Genomic DNA, 24,259 nt, shown 5'->3' on the forward strand with positions numbered 1-24,259 from the left:
CATAAGCCTGAACAAATCCCTTTGTCAAAGGGAAGTCTCCCAGATGGTGAAAAAATTTAATTGCTCAATAAAAGCTATAAAGCTTAAAATGCTGAAATAAATTATAGAATAAGACTCACTTACTTACATGTAAGGTAGCAATGGGTCATAATTAGGTTGAATCTTGATTGAGTCAAACTTAATAGTTAAAATGGGTTTACTTGAACCTTACCCATTTAGTAAGGGAGTGTAAAATATAAACCTGTACCACACCTATTCAGGATCTGGGTTCAGGTTAACCCATTTAGATTTAAATATATGATTAAATATATAGAAATATTTAAACTAAAATATATGAATGTTAAAAAAGTATTAATGAATATATATTTTAAAAAATTAAAGAATAAAATATCTGATCAAGTTCGAATATATTTCCGCTCTTTTAATCAAGTAAATAAAGACCTGTCGTGTCCTTATGTAAAACTCATACTCGACCTATTTATAACACTTGAATTAAATTGGGTAAAATAAATGGATCTAAATCTTATCAAGTTACCAGCTCAAATCAAAATTTACGAACTTTCTAACATACAATATGACCAAAAAAATCGAGCAAAACAAGGAAAACTGCTCGGCAGGCCAAGTCATAATTCAGAACCTATCTTAGATTAAAAATTTGCACAGGCCATGTTATAATTCAAAACCTATCGTAGATTAAAAATTTGCACAGGCCAACTGCGTTTCCATCCCTCTTTGCTCACTCCTGTCACCTCTAAAGATATGTCTATACTTCGGTGTTGTGCTGCCCGGACAATGCTTATGCGACACTCAATCTTCACAGCAGGGAAGGATTCCGTCCCAACTGAACTATCTGCAACGGTATCTGCAACGAACCCAGCAGAAGAGATGGCAATTGGCTCCCTGAAAGTCAATATCGTCTGGGACCAATGTGTCTTTGGTTTGTATGGGGAAGTGGATAGGACAACTGGCATTTCTTTACAGAACCTGCTGGTGAAAGCAGTCTCAAACCATAACACAATTCCGTAACACTCCCCTGAACCATCAATCTTCGGCTCCAACTCAAAGCTAGAGGTGAAGTCTACATTACTAGACTCCATTGTCACCAGATCAAAGGTCTGAATTACAAAGCAAAATTAAAATTTTAACAAAGAATTAGAGCCTGTAACTAAATTTAAATATAAAAAAGATTACAGATAGTAAAAAGATCTCGCCCAGAGAAACTGATGCTTGAAAATAGCAAGATTGGTTAGTTTTTTGCCACTACAAGAACATCCAAAAACATAAATACGTCATTGAAAATGTATTTAAAGCTTACCTTGAGAACTGATGTTCCTGTTACAATATCACTACTGTCCACTACATCGACAATAGGAAGCTGGGTAGCATCTTCCAGAACTTCCTTCCCAATGATAGACATGTCAAATCCATAGACATTTTCCCAGAATGGAACGCTAGTTCCACCTCTCCCAAATCCAGCAGCAAACTAAACAAGTAGTTAAAGAAAATGTCAAGTTTAATTGGTAGAGGTAATCAAGGCAAAAAAAAAGGCATAAAGCTGGCAAAGTGTGCTGAATCTGCATATAGTATCTCTCAAGGGATTTCCAAGCAAATCAGCCCATGGTATAAGAGTCTTAACAGAATCCAGGTGGGATGGGAAAACTTGGATAACGTACCATAGTTGCAATATCAGGGAGAATGGCCCCACCAGGTTTTAACCAACAATCACGAGCATAGAGCACTGAGCTGAGCATTGACTCAAATAACAAGCAGTATCCCATCCACTCACTGACTAACACATCAATACTATGAGGAGCAATTTGATTGCTCTTGCCAAGCTCTTCAACCATGCCTTGCAACACTACAACAACCCCATTCTTGTTATCCTCTTCCTGGGTCTGCTCCCACAATAGGCCATTAGCTTTTGCTATCTGCATTTACCCTAAAATATTATGATAAGTTCACCGTGTCGCTAAAATCATAGAAGCATTAAAATAAATTTATGCCCCCATAAAGATTTTACCTTGGATGCAACAGAGGCCATTTTTTCACTTGCTTCAACTGCAAATACCCTTGAAGCCCCTGCTTGAGCTGCAAATAAACTATAGAAGAGAGAAGTCAAGAAACTGAAGATATTCTAGAAGAAACACTTAAGATAACAATTGTAATAAAGATTATTTTTTAACTCATAATAAGAGAAGTAATAGACATTACAGAAATTATGATACTTTGCTAACAAGAGTATCCATGCATGATATATAACTATTATATTTAATGAAGGAGTGGATGTAGTTCAATCAGCTCTTTAACCAAGAGATATATGAATGAGTATTTGCATGCCTTTGCTGAAAGTTTTAGAAACAATTGAGTTGACGAAGTGCAAATTTAAGGGGCTTCAACAAAAGTTTGTATTGCCACATGACCTAAAAGAATATTATGCTAAAACAAACCACCTTACCTCAGTATTCCAGTACCACAACCAACATCCAGAACTGTTGCATGGCTCATGAGAGAAGGATTATTCAGAATAGCTGCCCTATAAGAATCTGTCCTCACCTGCTTAAGCGACACAACATCAGTTCCCTGAATTTTTCAAGAATAATAAAACTAAAATTCTGAGGAAGTTCCATTCAAGCAGCCAAAGACTTCACCCAGGACCAGCCAATAAAGTATATAATGAGTAGATTGTCTCAAATCTTGTTATGTTAACCAGTTCAGGTCAACGTTCAAATTGCAAGTTGAAAGTACTCATAATCCTGCAATTACCAGACAGCTCTAGACTGTGTCTTATATATGAAGTAAATGTCCAGAGTTTGACTCCACTGCATCCACATAGGCCACATATACATTTAAGAGCCATCTTAGCCACATAAGCCATCCCAATGCTGGTGCAATATATGTTGTGTAAGAACTTCTCAACCACTTTGACATGCCCAAAGACATGACATAGGCACAAACTCCAGTCACCCACACAAATAACATGCATGAAGAACCACACACACACACACACACACACACATTCACATGGTTGATAACTAAACACTACCTTGTCGCTGATCATCTCTCTGTGAATCCCAAAAGAACTGTATGCACCAAAATAATTCTCGTTTACATTCTTGATTTCTCTGGCAGCAACATTTGCAAAAGAAACCTTCAAACTTTTATCCTTCCTTTCCCGTGCAGGAAATCTTCCAAGCTCACCTCCAGACATGCCATTTCCAGCAACAACATTTTTGGCCTTGTTACCAGCAATTGGAAATTCATGAACATCTTCGTGTACCTTCTTAAAAGTTCCATTAACATAATCAAGTTCAGAGAAAACAGCATCAAGAACATTCTCATCCTCCAAGCAAATCCCAGCAAAATCATTGACGCTGTCCACCTCCCTCAGGAGTTCCTCTCTGTCAACTGTTGGGGTACATTCATCTTGGTCATCTTCGTCCATACCGAAACTATGCAAAAATGCATCCTCCGACATGAATGGTTTCAGATATTTATCATCCTCCCAAGGAAATTCTCCATTCTTATCAAATGTATGCTCTGGATGGAGATGATTGAGCAGATCCATATTATCCTGGAACGTGAGCCCACAAATCCAACATCTAATTGCCGCCACCTGAAAACAATAAAAGGTAATAATGACTACAGTATTTCATGGTTAGAAATGTATTGCTTCAACTGCATGGTCCTACTCATTAAAGGATACAATCAAACACTGGAAAAAAAATGTTCGTTGAAGTAAATGTCAATAAAGTGACTACGTGACTACGTGACTACGAGCTCATACTTGTGTATTATGTGCTAAAATTACAGTAATGTGCAGCATTGTGAAATGTGAATTTTATTTCTCGGAGAGTCGACTAGGCTGGAAAGTGGTAATCTCAATATCTAACCTAGCACAATAATTTGGAAGAATAGAAGACTTCTAATGATTAACAACGAAGTGCATAAATTGCAGAAGAAGTAAGTTAAACTGAAATAAATTTTCAACGCCTCACTGGCTGACAGTCAGCAGTCTAATTTGACAGGTTACGTAACTATAGTCTTCAACGAGAAAATTGGTAAACAAAAAAAGGCATTGCCATCGGAAAGGAAGTGAAGAAAGGGGAGTGGGAATTGAAAACGTCAAACCAGACCTGATGTCTCACATAGTTGATAAGCTTGAACGAACTGTAGAAATCCAGCTGCAGAGATCTTCTAATTTGTTGAAAATCAAACGAGTGGATTGAGACGCAATGATCTAAAAGAGTTTCAACCGAAATCAATTTCGAGTCGCAGAATAAGCATTGAACGACCAGGTCCAAGTCATGTTCGTCCGCTTCCCAGTCGTCCCAGTCTTGCATTTGCTCGTCTTCTTCTCCATCGTCGATTTCTTCGTTGCCCGTGTAATTCTTTTCCATAGAAGACGCGGCGCCAAAACCACTGAAAAACCCTAAGGACGGAATGATTTAGGTTTTTAAGGCGTCTCTAGGGGACCTAGGATGAACTAACGATGTCATAACTGAAAAACCCTGGGTTTTTAACTTCTCTAGGGGACCTAGGGTGAACAAGCCATGTTATAGGGTCAGGTTTTGCTGGGAACCGGCTCGGACCCGACCAAAAACCAGATAGGACTTCTTATTGTACCCACAAGTAGGGGTGGCATCGAGCCGAGCCGAGCCCGAACCCGCCTATGTTTGAGCCAAGCTTGATTTAAATATTTCGAGTCGAGCTTCGAGCCGAGCCTCGTCTCGAACCTAAAATTGTTATCGAGCTCGAGCCAAAAAATTTTAACCGAGCTCGAGCCGAGTTTCGAGCCACAACATACATTTAAAAATTTTTAAAAAATATATATCAAATAAATTATATATAAATTTATACATACATTTTACATAAAATTGGGCATGACCTCTACATAAAATTAAGCATAACCTATATATATAATACATATATAAGATTGGGCATAACTTTTTCTTGAAATTGAGCATAATCTATGTACATAATACCAGTATAAAATTCGGTATGACCTCTACTTAAAATTGGGCATAATTAATATACATACAACCTGCATAAACACTCCATAAACACTCCATCAAATTATCTATACATTCCATAAACACTCCATAAAATTATTTATACACTCCATAAACTAGTCTATACAATAATCAAACACAACAAAAGTAAATGAAATATCACTATTAATTTACAATCACCCAAATAAAAACTATAAATCCATTATAAAATTACAAACTATAGTTGTTTCTCTTAATGCTAGAAAATAATATGCGTCCCTGCATGAGCAAAATCTCCACCTATGACAAAAACAAAAAAATAAAATTAGTTATTGTCAGATAAAAAATACTCTTCCACTACTAGTTACTTAATGTCGTTAAAAATATTAAAATTACCATGATGAGAGGAACATGAAAAATCATGTAGCTGGTAGCATTATCTCTACACTCTTATTCTCGTGTTGTAATCATAAAACAAAATTTTAATAAATAAAACTAAAAAATAAACTAAATTTTTTATAATAAATAATTAATCAAATAAATTCACCTTTTGATTTTTCTTTACACCGTGAAGAACCCAAACCCAGTCACTGCCACAAATCAAAGCTTGAATTGTATTTGGTGCCAAGGAAGAACGATATGAGTCTATTACTTGACCACCAGCACTAAATGTAGACTCTGAAGCTACTGTGGATATGGGAATTATAAGGGTGTCTATTGCCATCTTAGATAATACCCAAAATTTCATATGATTCACTTTCCACCATTCTAAAACATCAAAATCATATTGTGAAGTTTCCTCACAACTATATACACCTTCTTCAAGATAAATTTCCAATTCTGACCTTGGTGAATTAACTATATCCTTTTGTTTCATATAACTCATTAACTTTGACCAACCTGAACTTGATGAAGGCCTACGACTTGTGGAAACACCCATAGAGCTAATACTTGAAACAATATCTTCATTTATAATATCCACATTATAAAATGATACATATTCATTGTAGATCACATATAAGGTGTGTCGAACTAAATTTATATTCATTGTAGCTTCCTCCTTAGAATATATCGCTGGAAAACACATTTCGATCAACTTTAATTTGACCCTTGGATCCAAAACTGAAGCAATAGCCATCAATAAATTGCATTCACCCCAATACTTCTCAAATTTCTCTTTCATTCTACTAACCATTGTCCTAATGAAAACATTTTCATTTGTAGAATGAAAATCCAGAACTTTTTTTACCCTATATACCTCACTAAGGTACAAATTAGAAGTAGGGTAGTCACTCCCAAAAATTATATTAGTAATTGCATTAAAAACTTCTAGGATCTCACACACCATGTCAACCTTTTCCCATTCATCAAAACTTGGAAAACAATCATAAGTTGGTTCTCTAACTTTAAATCTAAAAAATGCATATTTGAATTTTAATGCAGAAGACAACATGTCATAAGTGGAGTTCCAACGAGTTGGACAATCAATAACCAACCTCTTTTCACCAAGTTCTAATTGTTGTACAATTTCAGAAAAAGTGCGAAGTTTAGCCTCAGACAGATTTATGAATTTGACACTTTCACGCACATTATTAATGATATCCTTAATCTGAACAAGACCATCTTGGACTAATAAGTTCAAAATATGAGCACAATAATGCACATGAAATAACTTTCCACCACACACCAAATTTTTTTTCCTTGAAAAATCTTGTTTCAAAACTCTGATACAAACATCATTATATGCAGCATTATCAACTGAAATACTAAAAATTTTATTTTCGATCTCCCACTCTTTCAAACATTTGTAAATAGCATCTGTTATATCAACGCCACGAGGAGGAGGAGGAACATGCACAAAACTCAAAACTCGTTTTTGTAGCTTCCAATTACTGTCAATAAAATGCCTAGTAATAATCATGTATTCAATCTTTTGATTTTGGGACTTCCAAAGATTCGTGGTAAGACTAATCTTGTTAATCTCTTTTAACAAAAATTTTAATTTCTTTTTTTCTGCCTCATACACCTCCATACACTCCTTCTTAATGGTCTTACAGGATATTTTCTCATAATTCATATTTGCCATCTTCATTACAAAATTAAATCCCTCATCTTCTACTATCATGAATGGATGCTCATGCATAAGAATCCAATGAGCAATGAGTGCTCTCATTTTAGCTCGATCATATTTTCCTCCAAAATCCATAAAAGGAAGTCCAGATGGACTTTGATCAACATTAGACCCCGCTCCCACTGGTTGAAAGTTCAAGGTTTTTTGTTTTCTCATTGCCACTTTTCTACTAGTGCAACGTTTCAAACGTCGACTCATATGTGTGGTCACTCCATTACTAATAACACTCAAATTGATTTTACAATGAACACACTGAGCCTTTTTTGTACCATTAAGTGATACTTCTTTGAATTCCAACCATACATGAGACTTTTTTTGTCTTTTTGAAGTATGGGTAAAGTCACCTTTATCCTCATTTATGGTAATTTCATCTGGGTCCACTTCTATGACAGAGGGTAGTGACTCTGGTGGAGTTGAGTCACTATTTATAGTCACACTAGAACTAGTGTTAATTATTGATGTCAATTGAGGAGGTGTTGACATTCTTACTTCTACAAAAAAAAACAAAATTACAAATTAAAAACATAGAGAAAAGAAAGTTATCCAAACAACAAAAATCCTACACAAAATTTAAGATACTTGTCTATTCTTAGAGGAAGGTACGTGACGTTGTGATAATCGAGAACGACCCTTGTCTTTCAATGCAGCGAGGTCTCTTTGAGCTAGTAGCCCTGCACCCAATAGTTTCCAGTCCAATATACCGATCCTTTTTTATATATAAATTTAAAAACTTCTAAGAGAAGGAAATAAGCATACCAACATTCTCTTCTAATATTATGATGAAATACAACCTCAATAACAAGAAATTAATGATAAAAATGAAAAAAAAAAATCAAACCTTACAGAAACAGAAAGTGTGTTCGCCGTTCAGGGATATCTCCAAAAGCCTTTCCAAGAATGAAGGAGCACTGCTGAAACGAAACGATAGTTAGAAATTTTGTAGGGTAAGGTCGGCGACGAAAAAAAAAATAGAACATTAAATAAAAATCTTACCTCCCGTCGGACCGTCGCTTTCGTCTCGTCAGCGAGGAAGAACTTTGGATGAAGAAATTGAAGAGGAAGGTTAAAAATTGATTGCAAAAAAGAGAGATAATTTACATCGGTCTGTATCTAACGTATCAATTCAACGAAATATTGGGTCTAAAAATAAAAATTATGCACTGTATTCTTAAATGTTCTTATCTAATATGTATGATGAATACATACTTACTAGACTTGTTACTAGTCTAACATAACATAATTGGGTTGAGTTCCATATGCATAAAAAAAAGTTTTGTTTTGGTGAACAACAATTTAATTATTATGGTTGTTTTATGGACCGCAATATTATATTTAGGAAGAGAAAGAGTTCCATAGGAATAAGAAAAAGACACATGAAGAAAGAACAAACTTTGATCACACCAGATAGGTTTTTTTTTTTACAATTTTGCAGTTAGGACACGATTTTTTTCTACGCAATTGATTCAAAGAGCATGTTATCGTAATTTAATTCTCTCAAGTTATTGAAAAAAAAAAAACAAAACCAAGTCACAATAGAAGCTGCAGAAAAAAAGGTAAAGACTAATCATTGCATTTTGGATAAAAAAAAGTCCACTACCAGATAAAATATAATTAATATAGACACAATCTATATGAACAAAGATCAATATAAGTAGCGAACTAGTAAAAGTAGATGTGCATTGTACATTGAAAATGTTGATAATCCACATATTGTGACTAGAAGAAGGGTTTTGAGACTTTGTCCAGAGAAAAATCGTATAGGATACCAAATGTAGGACAACATATGAATGACGACTGTACAGAATGCAATGCCGAGCAAAGGATGAATGATCATTTTCAGCTTAAACAGATTCTTAAGAGAGAACAAAAGTTTTATGCATTTAAAACCAATACCGCTGATAGCAATACAAATGGAAATTGGAAGGTCAAAATTTAGGCATATGAGTAATAAGATAATAATCAACTACATGGTCTGCTAAATTCTTTTCATGCTTAAAAAAAACCACATGATAGAAAACGATACGAGATAAACTTATTGATTGAGGAAAAAAGGTAAAAAAATGATTAAAATGATGTATTTAACTTTATTTGGAACATATACAACGAACCCCAGAGTCCTGTCAACCAAAGGCTAACTAGACTTACAGAAGATAAAAATGAAAAAAAAAATCAACACTGAAATCACAGAGGAAAAAAACGTACAAAAGATAAAAATGAAAAATAAAAATCAACACCGGAATTGCTGAGGAAGAAAACGTACAGAAGATAAAAATGAAAAACAAAAATCAACTCCGAAATCGCTGAGGAAGAAAACATACAAAAGATAAAAATGAAAAAAAAAATCAACACATACAGAAATAGAGAGTGTTCGCCGTTTGGGGATATCTCCAAAATCTTTCAAAGAATGAAGAATCACTGCTTAAACGAAGCGAGATTTAGAGATTTTGTAGGGTTAGGTCGACGATGCAAAAAAAAAAAAACATTAAATAAAAATCTTACCTCCCGTCGGACCGTGGCTTTAGTTCGTCGACGAGGAAGAACTTCGGATGAAGAAATCGAAGAGGAAGAAGATAGAAGAGGAAGAAATCGCAAAGGAAGACGAAAAAATCGAAGTCTTTGACAGAGATCGAGGAATCGGAGAGGGAGAGGGAGAACGAGGGATTTGAAGACCAAAATCCCCCGTTTCCCATGAATACCCACCGACGGACAGTGATTTTTGCGAGAAAATCATGCTGAAACAGCAGGAAATGGTAGAGAAGTATGGGTTCCAAACGGGTAGAACGGAAGGGAAGAGACGGGACTCTCTATCCCGAATTTTTTTTTAGAACTCCCCGATTCCCGAATCGCCGCTCGTTAAAACGAGCTGGTTCGCGAGCCGACGAGCCAAACCTGGCTCTGTTCGGGTTCGGCTCGTTAATCTAAACGAACCTATTTCTGAGCTCGAGCTCGATATAAAACTAATCGAACCGAGTCGGAACCGAGCCGAACTCGAGCGGCTCGTGAACCGGCTCGGTTCGAAGCCACCCCTACCACATGCCACATGTCGAGATAGGAGATGGGGAAAAAACCTCGTTAGGTTTCCCTGAACCGGAATCGACCCGTGTCCAACTCGATTGCAGCCTTTTCTACCCGTAAATGATTTTTAGAAAATATATGGATGATACATATTTCAATTAAAACATATCTTAAGTCAATTTTTTCCCCAAATACTCTTATATAATCAATTAATTGTTTAATCGGGTATGGTTGCACCGTTTAATAAATGATAATCATATAATCAAGTAAATTTATCTAATCGTATGATGAGATAAATATTTTTATATTAATTTATTTTATAAACGATAAATAAAACATTGGGTAAACATGTAAATTTGTCTCCCTACAAAATATAGTAGAAAGAGAGCAAGATTACAATTGTAGGGTATAAAAAAAATAAAAATTACACTAAGGCTGTGTTAGTGCATTTTTTAGGAAATGTTTAGTAAAAATATGTTTTCAAAGACCATTAGTTCTTCCGTTTCTTGGAAACAATTTTTTAGTACAAAAACAAAAATTATTCTAATGTAACGGAGGGTTTTAACAATATGATAGGAATATGATAGGTGATTAGGGCGACACTCCCTTTTAATTGAAACCAACGGAAAGTTGGGATCCTCTCTTATGAATGGCGTAAGAGGGAGAGAGAACGATTGCCAGCTCGTATGTTTTTCTATTGCGTTGTGAGAGAATCTCGTTACACGATAATGACTCGTACTCATAAAGTTGAGTAAGGCTAGCGGAATCGAAAAACTCAATTTATCAACTAATTTCAGGTTCTAGAATCCAAATAAATAGACTGAGTTCGATTAAACAAGGTTCAATTGACTAGTGTAATTATGAAGTTCCTTCCCGCGATGTTCTCATACGCCTCTCTTCATTGCATCGTCAGCAAAACGGAGCCCACCACTATCAGTTCTGAGTATCCGACCTGCCAGGTCCTCGTATGAAAAGTTGAAGAAATCCAGTCCGAGCTCTAGCTCTGGACACGTGCGTGCACAGTTCAGACACTTCTCCGAGAGAGCGAATTTTTTCTCCGCGCTTGCTCGTAAACTGCAGAGCAATCCACTTGTGGTAGGCGGATCCGAAAGGTCCCCTGTCCCGCCTAGCCTGTTTTGTTTTCTGAATGTCTCAAATCTCTCCCCTGCTCGATCTCTAGTCTCCACATTTTCATCCTGTATTTTTTTCTTCCAGTTTTCTGCCTTCCTCGAGACGGGAAAAGCCGTTGTGTGCAAAGCTCAGTACTCTGCGCCTTGTATAAAATTTTATATCGTTTGAGACTTCACGGTAGTACGTCAAATTCGCATTCTCTTCGTTTTGTACCCTTCCTTTCATCTTCTTGAACTTTTTAGGGGTTTAATTGAGAAATCGTTTTTTATCTGCGAATTTCGGAATTCGCTACTAGTATTTTTGGTTCTGCAAGGGTGTCTTTGCTGGTTGAACAATGTGTATTCCGGGGATCTAGTATAATTTGATTGGAGTGATTTTAAGTACTGTGCAAGTTTAGAGTTACTTTGGTAATTCATTGTTTATTTGGGCTGTTTGAAGTGGTTTGGTGGGATTATGAACGTACACTTTTAGATCTGGCCGCGCAGCATAAGTGTTGAACTTTACACGTATTTCAATTGATTTGAAAATTTTGATTCAGCGATTTGTTTAATTTTTGTCTGCGTGATGGCGTCCTTTTACGTTTTGTCGAGATCTTTCTGCAGAGATATTTGCAATCTGGATTATTAACTGTCAGTGTCATATTTGTGAACATTTCAGTATTTGTATCCTTGTTTGCTGTTTTGCTCTGCAGCTCTGGATGTGTATGGCAGGTTGGGATTCTAAATAATGGCTTTCGTGTTGGTGATCTAATGCAGCTATTTAATACTTCAAAATAGGGAATTTTTGTATGTCATGATCGACGAGCTGTAAATTTTCCTCTGTAATCATGGAAGAGTAAGCATCTTTCTTTCATATACTTGTGTCTAGTGTCTATTTGGACGAATCTTAGTTTGTAATGTCTTTCGTATTGGTGCAGGGAAAGTGCACTCGAACTTATCCAACGTTTCCGGCGTGATAGACGTGTGCTACTTAGTTTCATATTGTCAGGCAGTCTGATAAAGAAAGTTGTAATGCCTCCTGGTGCAGTTTCATTAGATGATGTCGACCTAGATCAAGTCAGTATTGATTATGTACTCAACTGTGCAAAGAAAGGTAAAAACACATTGGTCTCAGATAGATTTGTCGAAGTTGTAATTCATTTTTTGGATTAAATATTACTATTTTCGTTTATTGGTGATTGGAAGAATGTTCCTTGATGTAGGCGAAATTCTTGAACTCTCTGAAGCTATTAGAGATTATCATGACAGCCTAGCTCTTCCACCGACGGTAAACTACAACCTCATTTCTGTTAACTGGTCTAATGTTTTCTGGATTCTCCGGCTCTTTTCTATGATTATAGAAAAAAAAGATAATCACCGACCTTTTCTTTTGTTAACTTTGTTTTTAAGCATTTATTTGCTTGATATCGCTGCTTTCTGACCAGTCTTAGTTCCTGTATGCTTGTCTTTTTCAGACCAACGCCGGATTTATTGAAGAATTCTTTCTGGTGACAAATCCGGAGGCATCCGGGTCTCCACCAACACGCACACCTCCACCTATTCCTGTTTCCACACCAATTGTTACAAGTCTATCAAAGTCACAATCTCTTCATTCTGCACAGTTTCAGGAACTTAGTGTTCATGACATTGATGACTTTGATGATGAAGAAGATGAAGAAGAAGTAGAAAGCCTGAGAACTGCAAGGCCCATTCCAAATGATGCTGTTGATCTTGTATTAGGATTCCCTCCTTTTGCTACTGGTAATGATTGCATTATCTGACTAATTATAACTTGTCTCATTGAGATTTTTTATTTTGCTATGGAGGCCGTATAGTGTTGTGGACTAGTCATCATCACCTCAAGCATTGTCTCAACTATGTCAGGGTTAGGGACATGAATCCTCTTTCTCCTTGATGTCTACCACTTTGCTAGTTTATTGACAGGTTCACCTTTTCCCGTCTTTGCTCTCAACCTTTAGTACAGCCTTCTTTGAGCTTCGTCTATTTCTGTCCATTCCTCCAATTGGATTGGCAAAATCCTTCTAATAGGTGCCAGACCAGGTCTCTGTTGAATGTGCCTTACCGACCTCATTGTCCCTCCCTTATCATTGTTCATTATTGCTATTTCTAGTTTCTCAATTGCATTTATTTCTAATTTTATCTTTTGTTTTACCATATACGGTCTTGCCATCCTCATATTTGCCACAGTCATCTTCTACAAAAATGTTAAGTCTCTTTATTATCCAACACTGTGCTTCATAAAGCACAACTCCTCTAATAGCGGTCGAATAGAACTTGCATTCATACTTTCCCCATTAATTTATTGCACAGGAACCCAGTCATTAATCTCTTTTTCAGCTCATCTATTTCTACATGTCCTTGTTAATACCTTCTTCCTCATGAATATATTGAGCCTAACAAATAGAATGGGTCCCTATTGAGTAGGTTTTGGTCCTCAATAACAGTGTAGACATCTTCTATTGAATTTGTCATTATTTTAGGGTGGATAACTTTGAAAACTTTGGGTTCTAAGGTCTTGTTCCATTATTTGTATTCTTCTTTTTTCATGATGTTTTGATTCATCAACCAATTCTTTATCATCAGAAGGTAACATAAGTCACAGTCCTATCCCTTGAATATGGTCGTATATCCATCCATGCTAAGTGCAAAAAAATGAGGTTTTAAAACTGATCCTTGGTCTAAGCCCATAGTGCCAGGGAAGAAACATGTGTTCTAACCCTTCATTTTATTGGAACTAGTTCAGTAAAGTGCGTTTAGTGCAATTGCTAATGTTTAAATATTGGGCTGATTGTAGGTCTTTCAGATGATGATCTTCGTGAGACAGCATATGAAATCCTCTTAGCTACTGCGGGGGCTGCAGGGTAAGTGTGGGAGTTATTGCACTAGGAAAAGTTGATCACCCAGGGAAAGAGAAAGTGAAATTTTATTTCATGGTTATTCACTTTTCACCGCGAACGTACTTTCTTGTGTTAGTGTGTGTAACTGGAAAGTTTAAAAGAAAAGGTGGGGCAACTTAGGTTTTTCTTTGAAATTTGTGGGTTTTTTTTTCTTAAATGAAAGTAAAAAAGATTTTGACTAGAAAGGACGGGTACAAGAGGGGTCTAAAGAGTGATGTACAATAATAAAAAGTTAAAACTAAAAAGAAAAAAGAAAAAAGAAAATGAAGTAGCTATCATAATTTTCTTCCTTTGTGGATTTGGCCTTTGGCTCAATTTTTGGGGTCTTCTTGTGTGAGTCCTCATTTTCAATTCTTTTTTGGGTATACGGGGTTCAACAAAAAAAAAAAAGGCTACATACAAATGTTACTAAAGCAAGAAATGGAGAGATGGTTAAATATTTTAAATCTACGATTGATATGAATGATGGCATAATTCTACGTCATCTATTAAACATTCTTTAAGGAAAAGATAAATTTTACCATTAGTTGATTTTTTTTTCACCGTTGATTCATAGACAAGATGATTCAAAAATTTCTAGGCTATATGAATTTCACTAAACTTTCCATCTACACTAATAAATTTTAGGTACTTTCCAACTCTCTTTGTGCATTAACGGGGCCTATATGATCATCTTTTTTGTTGTGCTATAGGATGCTTTCACATTTTAATAGTTATTTTCTTTGCATTCAGGGGCCTCATAGTACCACTTAAAGAAAAGAAAAAAGATAAGAAGTCCAGGTTGATGAAGAAGCTTGCTCGAAGTAAGAGTGACAATATTGTGCCACCCTCTCAACGTGCGACAGGCCTGACTGCTTTGCTAGAGACGATGCGTGTCCAACTGGAAGTATGTTGATATTGCTCTTGAACTTTTAGATTCACCATTTTGTCTTTATTTGTGTCAGAAACCGTATATTCTGAAGCATTTCTCGAGATATTGAGAGGCGGACGTGTCTTTTCACATGGTTCTTGCTATTACCAAAGGAAAATTAATGTAATGCTATTCAACTGCAATGAGTGGATGAGGTTGATTTAACCTTTGCCAACTGAGATTGGCAATCATTTTCCAAAATTTTCTGCTCCATTTCACAAATCATGAGGCATACGTTTGCGAAGTAAATGTGTTTGCCAAGCAGGGAGCGACCTTGCGATCTCTTGTTGTTAGGGATTTGCTCCCCCTTCCATTAAAAATTTTCTCTTGTTAATATAAATACATCTTTTTCAAAAAAAAAAAAAATGTTTGTGAAGTAACACCAGGAAGAGTAAGTTTATTCTTTGGAATGTTTGGAAGTTTCTTTACGGTAATTTTTTTTATAAGAAATTTTATATGTTTTAAAGTGCAGTCATTTATTTGCTCAATATAAAATTTGCATTTTTTTATTAAATGTAAGGACAAATGTATCATTCTTTTTTTTTTTTTTTTGAAATCACAAATTTATCATTCTTAATGCTATTAAAAAAACATCATTCATTGTTTGATTGTAGTCCAAAGTTTTCAGTTTTTCTTTTAACCTTTTCTCCTCCTTTCCTTGTTTGTATCTTGTTGGTGCTTGGTTCAAACACTGAATTTTTTTTATCATAACTTCTTAACCTTGTCATTTAAAGACAAATTAGATCTGATCTTACATGGTTTACATTGCTCATGAACCCTTATGGAGTGGAAGCACATTTAATAAACTGAATTTTGTGCCCATCCTAGGTGACCTTAGTGAACATGTAATAAGGCCACAAACAACATCACTTGACATAATTGGAAATTTATCGTAGAATTTTTTTTTTCCTTGGGACGTTCACATATCACTGAGATTTTTTCTTTTTAAAATTTCTCGTCAGTTAAGGCTAATTTATGTTGAGAATGTCAAATAAATTCATTTTGACATTTAGATTAGCAGTTTCTCCCTGTTTGATAACTAATACTGGCTATATAGGTACTTCATCATGGAGTGGAGCTTCCTGATCTTTTAGTTGTCGACTCTTTTCTTTTGATATTCATTTGCTTTAGCCTTTTGTTTTATTTTATGTATATTTTTCATGAAAGTGGTTTTTCCTAATTTATTCGTGTGCATTTTTTTCTCTTGAATGAAACTCTCATCACTTTCAAAACTTGGTCAATGTTTCAAAAAAAAGGTACTTCATCAAGACTCAAGGTGTTATTTATTAATATGGGAAAGATGACATTTAGTGAAGTACATTTCAAGGACTTTTTTTTTGCTTTTCTGGATGATATTTCTGGTACTTACATTATTGGATTATCTCTACCTTGAAAATAATTTCTTCCAGCCGAATATTGGGCCGTACAGTCTTTATTGATGCACCTTTAGCTGGTTATTTACAATACATATGTGAGTATTTGGTAGTGTGGAAATCCTGATCTGGGGATCTCTGGCTTAAATTCCTTCTGTTCAGTTATGCACTGTTGAGCTTTTCAAAGTCTCCCAAGCTCTTACATACTGAGAGAAAGGGAATAAGTGGGTTAAAAAGTGACTATTTTTAAAGCATTTGCTTTTAGGAGCAATAACATGCTTGTCTCCAAAGATTTAGACCTTCATTAGTTAATCCTTGAAAAATGATAATTGCCTCCATCTTTCTAAGGAAATACATGTTTACTCTTATTTTATTATTTTTCATGTATATCAAACAAAAAATATTTTTTTTGCAAGTCTTAGTTCTGAAATAATGTTTTGCAGATTTCGGAGGCAATGGATGTGCGAACAAGGCAGGCATTGCTCCATGCTCTTGTAGGTAAAGAGGGGAAGAGAATGGACACCCTTTTGGTTCCGCTAGAAATGTTATCCTGTGTGTCACGAACTGAGTTTTCTGATAAGAAAGCATATGTACGATGGCAAAAGAGGCAGGCAAGTCCTCATTTTACTGTATTTATGCTTCTTAGTGTCTTGGGCTTCTGTAATTTATGTTCAATTTTCTTTGGTTCAGTTAAATGTGATGGAGGAAGGGCTATTAAATTTTCCTGTTGTGGGATTTGGTGAATTGAGGCGAAAAGCAAATGAGTTAAGAGTTCTTTTGAGAAAGATTGAGGAATCTGAGGTATGTCACTTCCTCTTTCTAAACTGCTTTATTATGTCATTTACTCTTTCTGACAGCTCAATCCCTGTCAAACATTAGTTGCTGTGTTTTTTGAAAGCAATAAGAAGTAGAATTCGTTAAGAGGGCTCAAACACATGTAATATGTAATAAGTGCTAATGGCAAAACAGAGAAGAAGACAGAGGTACAAAATGCAATTCACAAGGTGAAGGAGTTACCGATAGTGAGTTGCTAACGGTAGGTTCCTTCCCTTGCGAGTAATCAATCTGGAAATGTCCTCAATCTCATCAAAGTCTGTAAGAAACCTCCCCAGGCAGCTTTATAGCTGGCACATGACCTATTCTTGTTGACCCCCCGACTTTCCCTCCCACTTATCCGACACATCACTCACCCACCCACTCACCCACCCACTCACCCTAGTCTCCCACAAAAAATACCCTTGGCCCAGATCCAGATGTCGTCCATCCCTCCGTCTTAACTCTGGAAATAACCTTACCCTCACTCCCCCCACCCCCCCCCCCCCCCCCCCCCCCCCCCCCCCATTGAAACCCCCACATGCCCTCCTATAAATTGTCCCCCCACACTCAACAAACTTCCCCTCGGATATTGGAATCCCCCCGATAAATCCCCACCTTGAAAATTACCTCTCCGACGCAGAGTCCGGAAGTAGTGAGTGCGCTCCCCATGCTCACAAGCAAAACAATTCTCCCCCTCCTGTTGTCACCTACCAGCGCCGAGCTAGAGGTCAACAGAGATAACTTCTATAGGGAGGACCTAGTGCCACCACTCGATACCCCTGCAACCCAGAGACGGGAGATTTCATCATTCCAGAGTCGGGTGAAAAAACTCAAGTGTTTGTGGTAGCTCTCCAGTTAGAACAACACAAATACGACCCAGAAATCTGGGCCCAGATAGTGGAACTTGCCAAGGTGATGGGCACTGTCTTCACGGAGCCTCTCCCGGGAGGTAATCACCCATATGAGAAGTCAAAGAAGATGAATAATGATCAATAATTATTTTCTCCTGGAATGTCCGTGGAATTGGGTCCTTGTGTCACTGCGCTTCCATTCGGGACCTCCTTGCCTCTACCAAGGCAAATGTTGTTGTTCTCCAAGAAACCAAGGCGACATCTATTCCCCTTGGATACATCCACGAGTTGTGGCACCTAAAGGAGCCCGGTTGGGCTTTAGTGGGATCGGCTGGTAGTATCCTACTGATGTGGGACACCAGTACTACTGAGGTGCTTGATCGTTGTTGTGGCTCTTACTCCCTTGGCATCAAGCTTCAAGACAAAGGTTCGGGGAACATTTGGTGCCTACTTGGTGTCTACGGCCCTACCAGACACCATGAGCGCCACCTATTTTGGGAAGATTTATTGAGGACTTGTCAGATGTGGCCTATTCCTTTGATCCTTGTAGGCGACTTCAATGTCACTTGCTTCTGCCATGAGAAATCCCCGCTGTCCCGAAGAATCACAACCTCCATGAGGCTATTTGCTTACTTTATTGGCAGCTAGGACATGGATGAGATTACCCTATTTGGGAAGACCTTCACTTGGTCAAATGGCAGGCAACCCCCTGTCCTGTCATAGCTGGACCGATTCTTAGCCAACAATGATTGGCTTCAGCTCTACAGCAATGTCTCCTGCAAGGTGCTCAATCGAGTCGTCTCTGATCATTGGCCGATTATGGTTGATACCCATTTTGGCAGTAGCCCCCCCTTCCCCTTTCTTTCAGATTCAACAATAATTGGATGGTGGACCCTTCTTTTGATTTATCTCTCCAATCCTGCTGGGAGAATATGACCGTTGATGGCCCGAGTGGGTGGACCTTCCCAATCAAGTTCAAGATGTTGAAACCGCTGTTGTGGTCTTGGGCTTCCGAAAAGAAGGTATCTTCTTCAGCTGTGAGAGCCAATGCCCTTACTCAGATAGCTGCTCTCGACTCTGAGGAGGAAGCCAAAGGTCTCTCTTCTCCGGAAGTTTCTCAGAGGTATGCCCTTCAAGGGCAATTGCAGTCCTTCGCCCACAACGAGTTAGTGCACTGGAAGCAACTTGCAAGATTCAAATGGCTCTCCGATGGGGATGCTAATACTAAATTCTTCTATGCAGTCGCCTCTACACGAAGAAGGGCCAACCGCATTGCCATGCTCAGCATCAACGGTGAGACCACCTCGGACCAAGCCCTTATTTCTGACTCATTGATGAATTTTTTTGCAGATTTATACTCTGATCACCAGCCAATCTGCCCCTTCTGCCAAAGGGTTAACCTCTAGGTTATTCCATCAGCTGCAGCTAGTCTCATCGAGCTCCCCTTTTCTAGTCGGGAAATTGAAATTGCAGCCGTTGGTCTTCCTCTAGATTGAGCTCCGGGCCCGGATGGATTCAACAGGGAATTTTATAGTCGTTGTTGGCCCTTAATTAGAGACGACATTTCTGGCATGGCTCGCTCCTTTTATTAGCATGACATCAGATATAGGAGTATTGGAGCCTCTTTCATCGCCCTCATCCATAAAAAAGATGGAGCAATGCTCCCATCCGTCTTTCGACCAATCTGTCTCACCACCAGTGCATATAAGGTGATTGCGCGCCTCCTTGCTAGTCGACTTAGGGTAGTCCTCCCTATTGCCATTCACCATGGCCAAAGTGCTTTTATTAAGGGAAGAAACATTCTTGATTCAGCCATGGTATGTCATGAACTTTATGAACTTAGTCATCATTTCAAGGTCTGCAAGCTCCCTAGTTTCATCCTCAAACTTAACTTCGAAAAAGCATTTGATAGAGTTAACTGGAAGTTTCTAGACACCCTCCTAGGAAAGATGGGATTCGAGGAAAAATGACGCTTTTGGATCCAAAGCTGCATCTCCTCTGCAAGCTACTCCGTCCTTATCAACGACACAGTTTGTGGGTATTTTAAGGGAACCAGGGGAATCAGACAGGGAGACGCCCTCTCCCCCTTGCTCTTCAATGTGGTGGCAGAATATCTATCCTCCTTGATCTACTCGGCCAAGAACATGGGATAGCTCCTCCCCACGACAAATTGTATAGCCTTTGATATTCTGATTCTTCAGTTTGCGGATGATACTATTTGCTTTGGGGTTGGTACTATGGATCAGATCAGAAAATTGCGTGCCGTGCTGAGATTATTTGAATTGGCTTCTGGTCAAAACATAAACTAGGGAAAAACCACTCTTCTTGGCTATCACATTGATCCAGTTGGGCTTCGGGATATGGCAGACTACTTGGGATGCTCTGTGGGAAATATGCCAGTTACATATCTTGGGCTTCCACTTTTTGATTCTCGGCCTTCGACGTCACTATGGTCCCCCCCTCTTTGAGAAATTTGAAAAGAGGCTAGCCACTTGGAGGGGTAAACTCTTATCAACAACGAGGCGTCTCACTCTCCTCAAGTCTTGTTTGGCTAGGCTGCCAAATTATATGTTATCATTCAGGCATTGTCCGGCCTCCGTTTGCTCCAAAATTGATACCATCCGTCCGCGATTTCTATGGAGAGGTTCAGAAGACACCTTCAGATACCATTTGGTTAGTTGGAAGGATATTTGTATGTCTCATAATCGGGGAGGATTGGGCATCTGGCCTACAAGAGAAATTAACAAAGCTCTTATGCTCAAATGGATTTGGAATTTCAACAACAAGCATAACAGTTTATGGAGGAATATGGTGAAGTTTTTCCTTCAGTTTTCAGGTGCCTGGTGGAGAGAGGGTGGTGCTGCTCGCCTCTTATCCCTGATATGGAAATCAATTTTCAAGCTCCTTCCAGTATTCAGAGATGTTACCTCGTTTCACACAGGCAATGGAAGGACCCTGCTCTTCTGGTCGGATGAATGGTGTGGCCCCCGATCCCTCTCAAAGGACTTCCCGGGGTTGCATAGGGTGGCTAGCGACCTCTCTTGCTATGTGGCTGATCCATGGAGTAATCAGTCGTGGAGTCTCCCGTTCCGTCGAGGATTAAATGATGAGGAATCATTGGCTTTTTGCTCTCTCTTTACCAGACTCAGCAGTACTATTATCCGGGAGCACTCGATTGATAAGCTGATTTAGAAGCCCAGTAATAATGGCCGATTCACTGTTACTTCGACTTACTCTCATATCAGAAAGCAAGACTACAATATTCATGAGCACAAGGCGAATCTAGCTTGGAAACTCTCAACGCCAAGTAAAATCAAATTTTTTGTGTGGTTGGCCATTAGAGAACAAATTCTTACTTCGGACAACTTTCATAGAAGAGGCTTCACCGCCCCCGATCTTTCTTGTCCCTGTTGATTTTCAGGACTGCATGAATTTAGCTCATGGAGAAAAAGGGAAAAAGACCCATTGGGAGAAAACCAGAGGAAGAAGGGTTATGGACTTGATGATCCTAACCCTCCCTTTGAAGCTCTATTTATAGATTTATGAAACTACTGTATTATAATAATACCCCTAAATTTAGGGTTTAGGGTTTTAACCCTGGAACTTTAACTTAATTACATCAATGCCATCTCTATGAGATGACCCTTTATTTACCATCCTGCCATCATTATATGTGGACCTATGGGCCTTCTCTTTGATATGTGGGCCTTCTCTTTGATATGTGGGCCTTGAGCCCGTCATCTATACTTCTTGGATGCATGGGTCTTCCTTGGTCTTATGGGCTTGGGTCCATCTTCTAATACACTTGGATATGTGGGCCTTCCTTGGTCGTTGGACTTGGGCCCTATCTTCCAACACTCCCCCTCAAGCTGGGGGTGAGAGAACAACATGAACTCCCAACTTGCTGCAAATGATGTATAAAATCTTTTTTGTATAAAATGGCACATCTTCCAATATGCCTTCATCTTCCAACACTCCCCCTCACGTTGGTGCTCTGATACCATTTTGGTTTTCAGGACTCCATGAATTTAGCTCATGGAGAAAAAAGGGAGAGAGACCCATTGGGAGAAAACCAAAAGAAGAAGGGTTATGGACTTGATGATCCTAACCCTCCCCCTAAAGCTCTATTTATAGATTTAGAAAACTACTGTATTATAATAATACCCCTGAACTTAGGGTTTAGGGTTTTAACCCTAGAACTTTAACTTAATTACATCAATACCATATCTATGAGATGACCCTTTATTTACCATCCTGCCATCACTATATGTGGGCCTATGAGCTTCTTTTTGATTTGTGGGCCTTGAGCCCGTCTTCTTTATCTCTTGGATGCATGGGTCTTCCTTGGTCTTATGGGCTTGGGCCCATCTTCTAATACACTTGGATATGTGGGCCTTCCTTGGTCGTGTGGGTCTGGGCCCTATCTTCCAACAGTCCCCTTTGTGGTGAGTGCGAAGAGACAGTCCAGCATGTCCTCTTACACTGTGGATTTTCGTGGCAAGTTTGGATGAAGATTTTTCAGAAAATTGGGCTCCAAGTGGGGCTACATCAGGACCTCATTGGCACCTTTGAGATGTTTCGAGGGATTCTCCTTCCTCGCCTAGGCAAGTTAATACTTTCGGCCTGTCTTGCGCATGTTCCATGGTGCATTTGGCTCGAGCGAAATAACCGGAGATTCAACTCCAAAGCTAGCACCTCAGATAACACGACTTCTCATGCCATGGCCTCAGCTTGAGCTGGCTTCATGCAAGGAAGGATTTTGCCACTCTATCGGGGGTTCCCCTTCGGGAAAATTGGAATTTGATCGCTCATATGTCTGGCTCCAGCAGAACTCCGAGTATGGCCATCTGGGATCCTCCCCCTTGTGATTGCATTAAGCTGAATTTTGATGGTAGTGCTATTGGATGTCTTGGGCCGGCTGGAGCAGGTGGTGTGTTCAGAGGTCACAATGGAAACCCTATTCTTTCTTCTGCTGGTCCAGTGGGCATTGCCGATTCTAATATTGCTGTTCGGCCTCCAAATCTTCAGGGATCGTCTCCATGGCAAGTTAATCATTGAAGGCGACTCGAAGACGGTTATTAGTTGGTGTTCCAAAGACAGCTTCCCCCCTGGCGCCACTAGCCCATCATTGATAGTATTGCTGACATTGTATCTTCTACTCATGGTAGTTGGAATCTCATTCCTAGATCAGCCAACTCTTTGGCTGATAAATTGGCAAAATTCGGAACTTCCCAGCAATCTCTCATTGTTTGGAAAGACTTCCCTCCTTTGTAAATTGCTCTTTTGAGCTTTTGTCTTAATAAAAATCAGCATCATTTAAAAAAATAAAACTCCTGCTATCTTTTTCTTAAAAAAAGATCCTGCTATCTTTTTCCAAAAAAAAAAGTCCTGCTATTAATGAACCATCACCATGTAAAAAAAGATTGTATTCATTTCGAAAAGAAAATACATTATATGTAGAGGGATTGCATGTCCTGATATTTTGTAACAGTTAAATATATTCAAGTTTTGGGTAATATATGTGCCAGATTATTCTTGTTTTTTCACTTCGTTTTTATTCTGCCTGTAAAAATTGGGTTTATGATGGTGTATCACTTCAATTAGCACTGAATTTTCTTACACGCTGGTATCAACAAAATAACTTTTTGAATTTTTTTTTTTCTGTTTTAGAGATTTCATCAGACTCTTTTGCATCATAAAAATGTGATAGTGGCAATTTATGGTTGCAAAAAAAAAGGGTAGAATGAAACCAACATGTTATTTTTTGCTACCCAAGGGTATGGAGGGACATTTGGGAGTCAATTGATTTTATTTCCTATAATGCTAGGTTCTTGTTGGATCTGGGATTAGGTTATGTTCTGGTAAGATTGGTATGTGGCCTAAGCTTATTTTCTATTGTTCGATCATTATGTGTTACTGCTTGTGATTAATATTCTTGTTGCTTAAGGAATAAGGAGAGGATGAAACCTTAATCTTTGAAGAAATGACTTTTAGAATGAGATTCTAGAGGATTAAATATGTTCTTTCTTTAATTAGAGTGCAAAGTATACATTTCAGAAAGTGAGAAGGCGTCGATTGAAAGTGACTTTTTTTTTCTCAATCTTTCTTTTTTGCTGCTATAATATGCTTTACATCCAGAGGAAGGAGA

The 24,259-nt window shown here is 38.1% G+C and overlaps 2 protein-coding genes across 5 annotated transcripts in view; one reads left to right on the forward strand and one right to left on the reverse strand.

Moving 5' to 3' along the window:
- Nucleotides 1-517: 517 nt before the first annotated feature.
- On the reverse strand, nt 518-4,491 carry LOC137955947 (probable protein arginine N-methyltransferase 3). The gene is made up of 7 exons (XM_068803183.1): nt 4,134-4,491; nt 3,044-3,613; nt 2,456-2,553; nt 2,021-2,099; nt 1,674-1,928; nt 1,316-1,483; nt 518-1,115 (listed from the first exon to the last, which is right to left on the reverse strand). The coding sequence occupies exons 1-7, from the start codon at nt 4,395-4,397 to the stop codon at nt 684-686; spliced, it is 1,866 nt and encodes a 621-aa protein (XP_068659284.1). The 5' UTR covers nt 4,398-4,491; the 3' UTR covers nt 518-683.
- A 6,665-nt stretch (nt 4,492-11,156) lies between these two features.
- Nucleotides 11,157-24,259, forward strand: part of LOC137955938 (protein unc-13 homolog) — a 45,527-nt gene continuing 32,424 nt past the window's right edge. The window contains exons 1-10 of one of the 4 annotated variants that reach the window (XM_068803168.1): nt 11,172-11,246; nt 11,350-11,445; nt 12,021-12,099; nt 12,182-12,357; nt 12,467-12,531; nt 12,719-13,004; nt 14,059-14,125; nt 14,894-15,047; nt 16,888-17,055; nt 17,135-17,245. In XM_068803168.1, coding sequence (XP_068659269.1) covers nt 12,092-12,099; nt 12,182-12,357; nt 12,467-12,531; nt 12,719-13,004; nt 14,059-14,125; nt 14,894-15,047; nt 16,888-17,055; nt 17,135-17,245 — 1,035 coding nt within the window. In that variant the 5' untranslated portion in view covers nt 11,172-11,246; nt 11,350-11,445; nt 12,021-12,091. Of the gene's footprint in view, nt 11,446-12,020; nt 12,100-12,181; nt 12,358-12,466; nt 12,532-12,718; nt 13,005-14,058; nt 14,126-14,893; nt 15,048-16,887; nt 17,056-17,134; nt 17,246-24,259 lie in introns of all 4 variants that reach the window. The other 3 variants (XM_068803170.1, XM_068803169.1, XM_068803167.1) reach the window with 3 other exon arrangements.

Source organism: Aristolochia californica, unplaced genomic scaffold (assembly GCF_029961685.1).
Source record: "Aristolochia californica isolate CCGP_79_NKW_82.1479 unplaced genomic scaffold, dmAriCali1.0.hap1 SCAF_2, whole genome shotgun sequence".
Taxonomy (NCBI): Eukaryota; Viridiplantae; Streptophyta; class Magnoliopsida; order Piperales; family Aristolochiaceae; genus Aristolochia; species Aristolochia californica.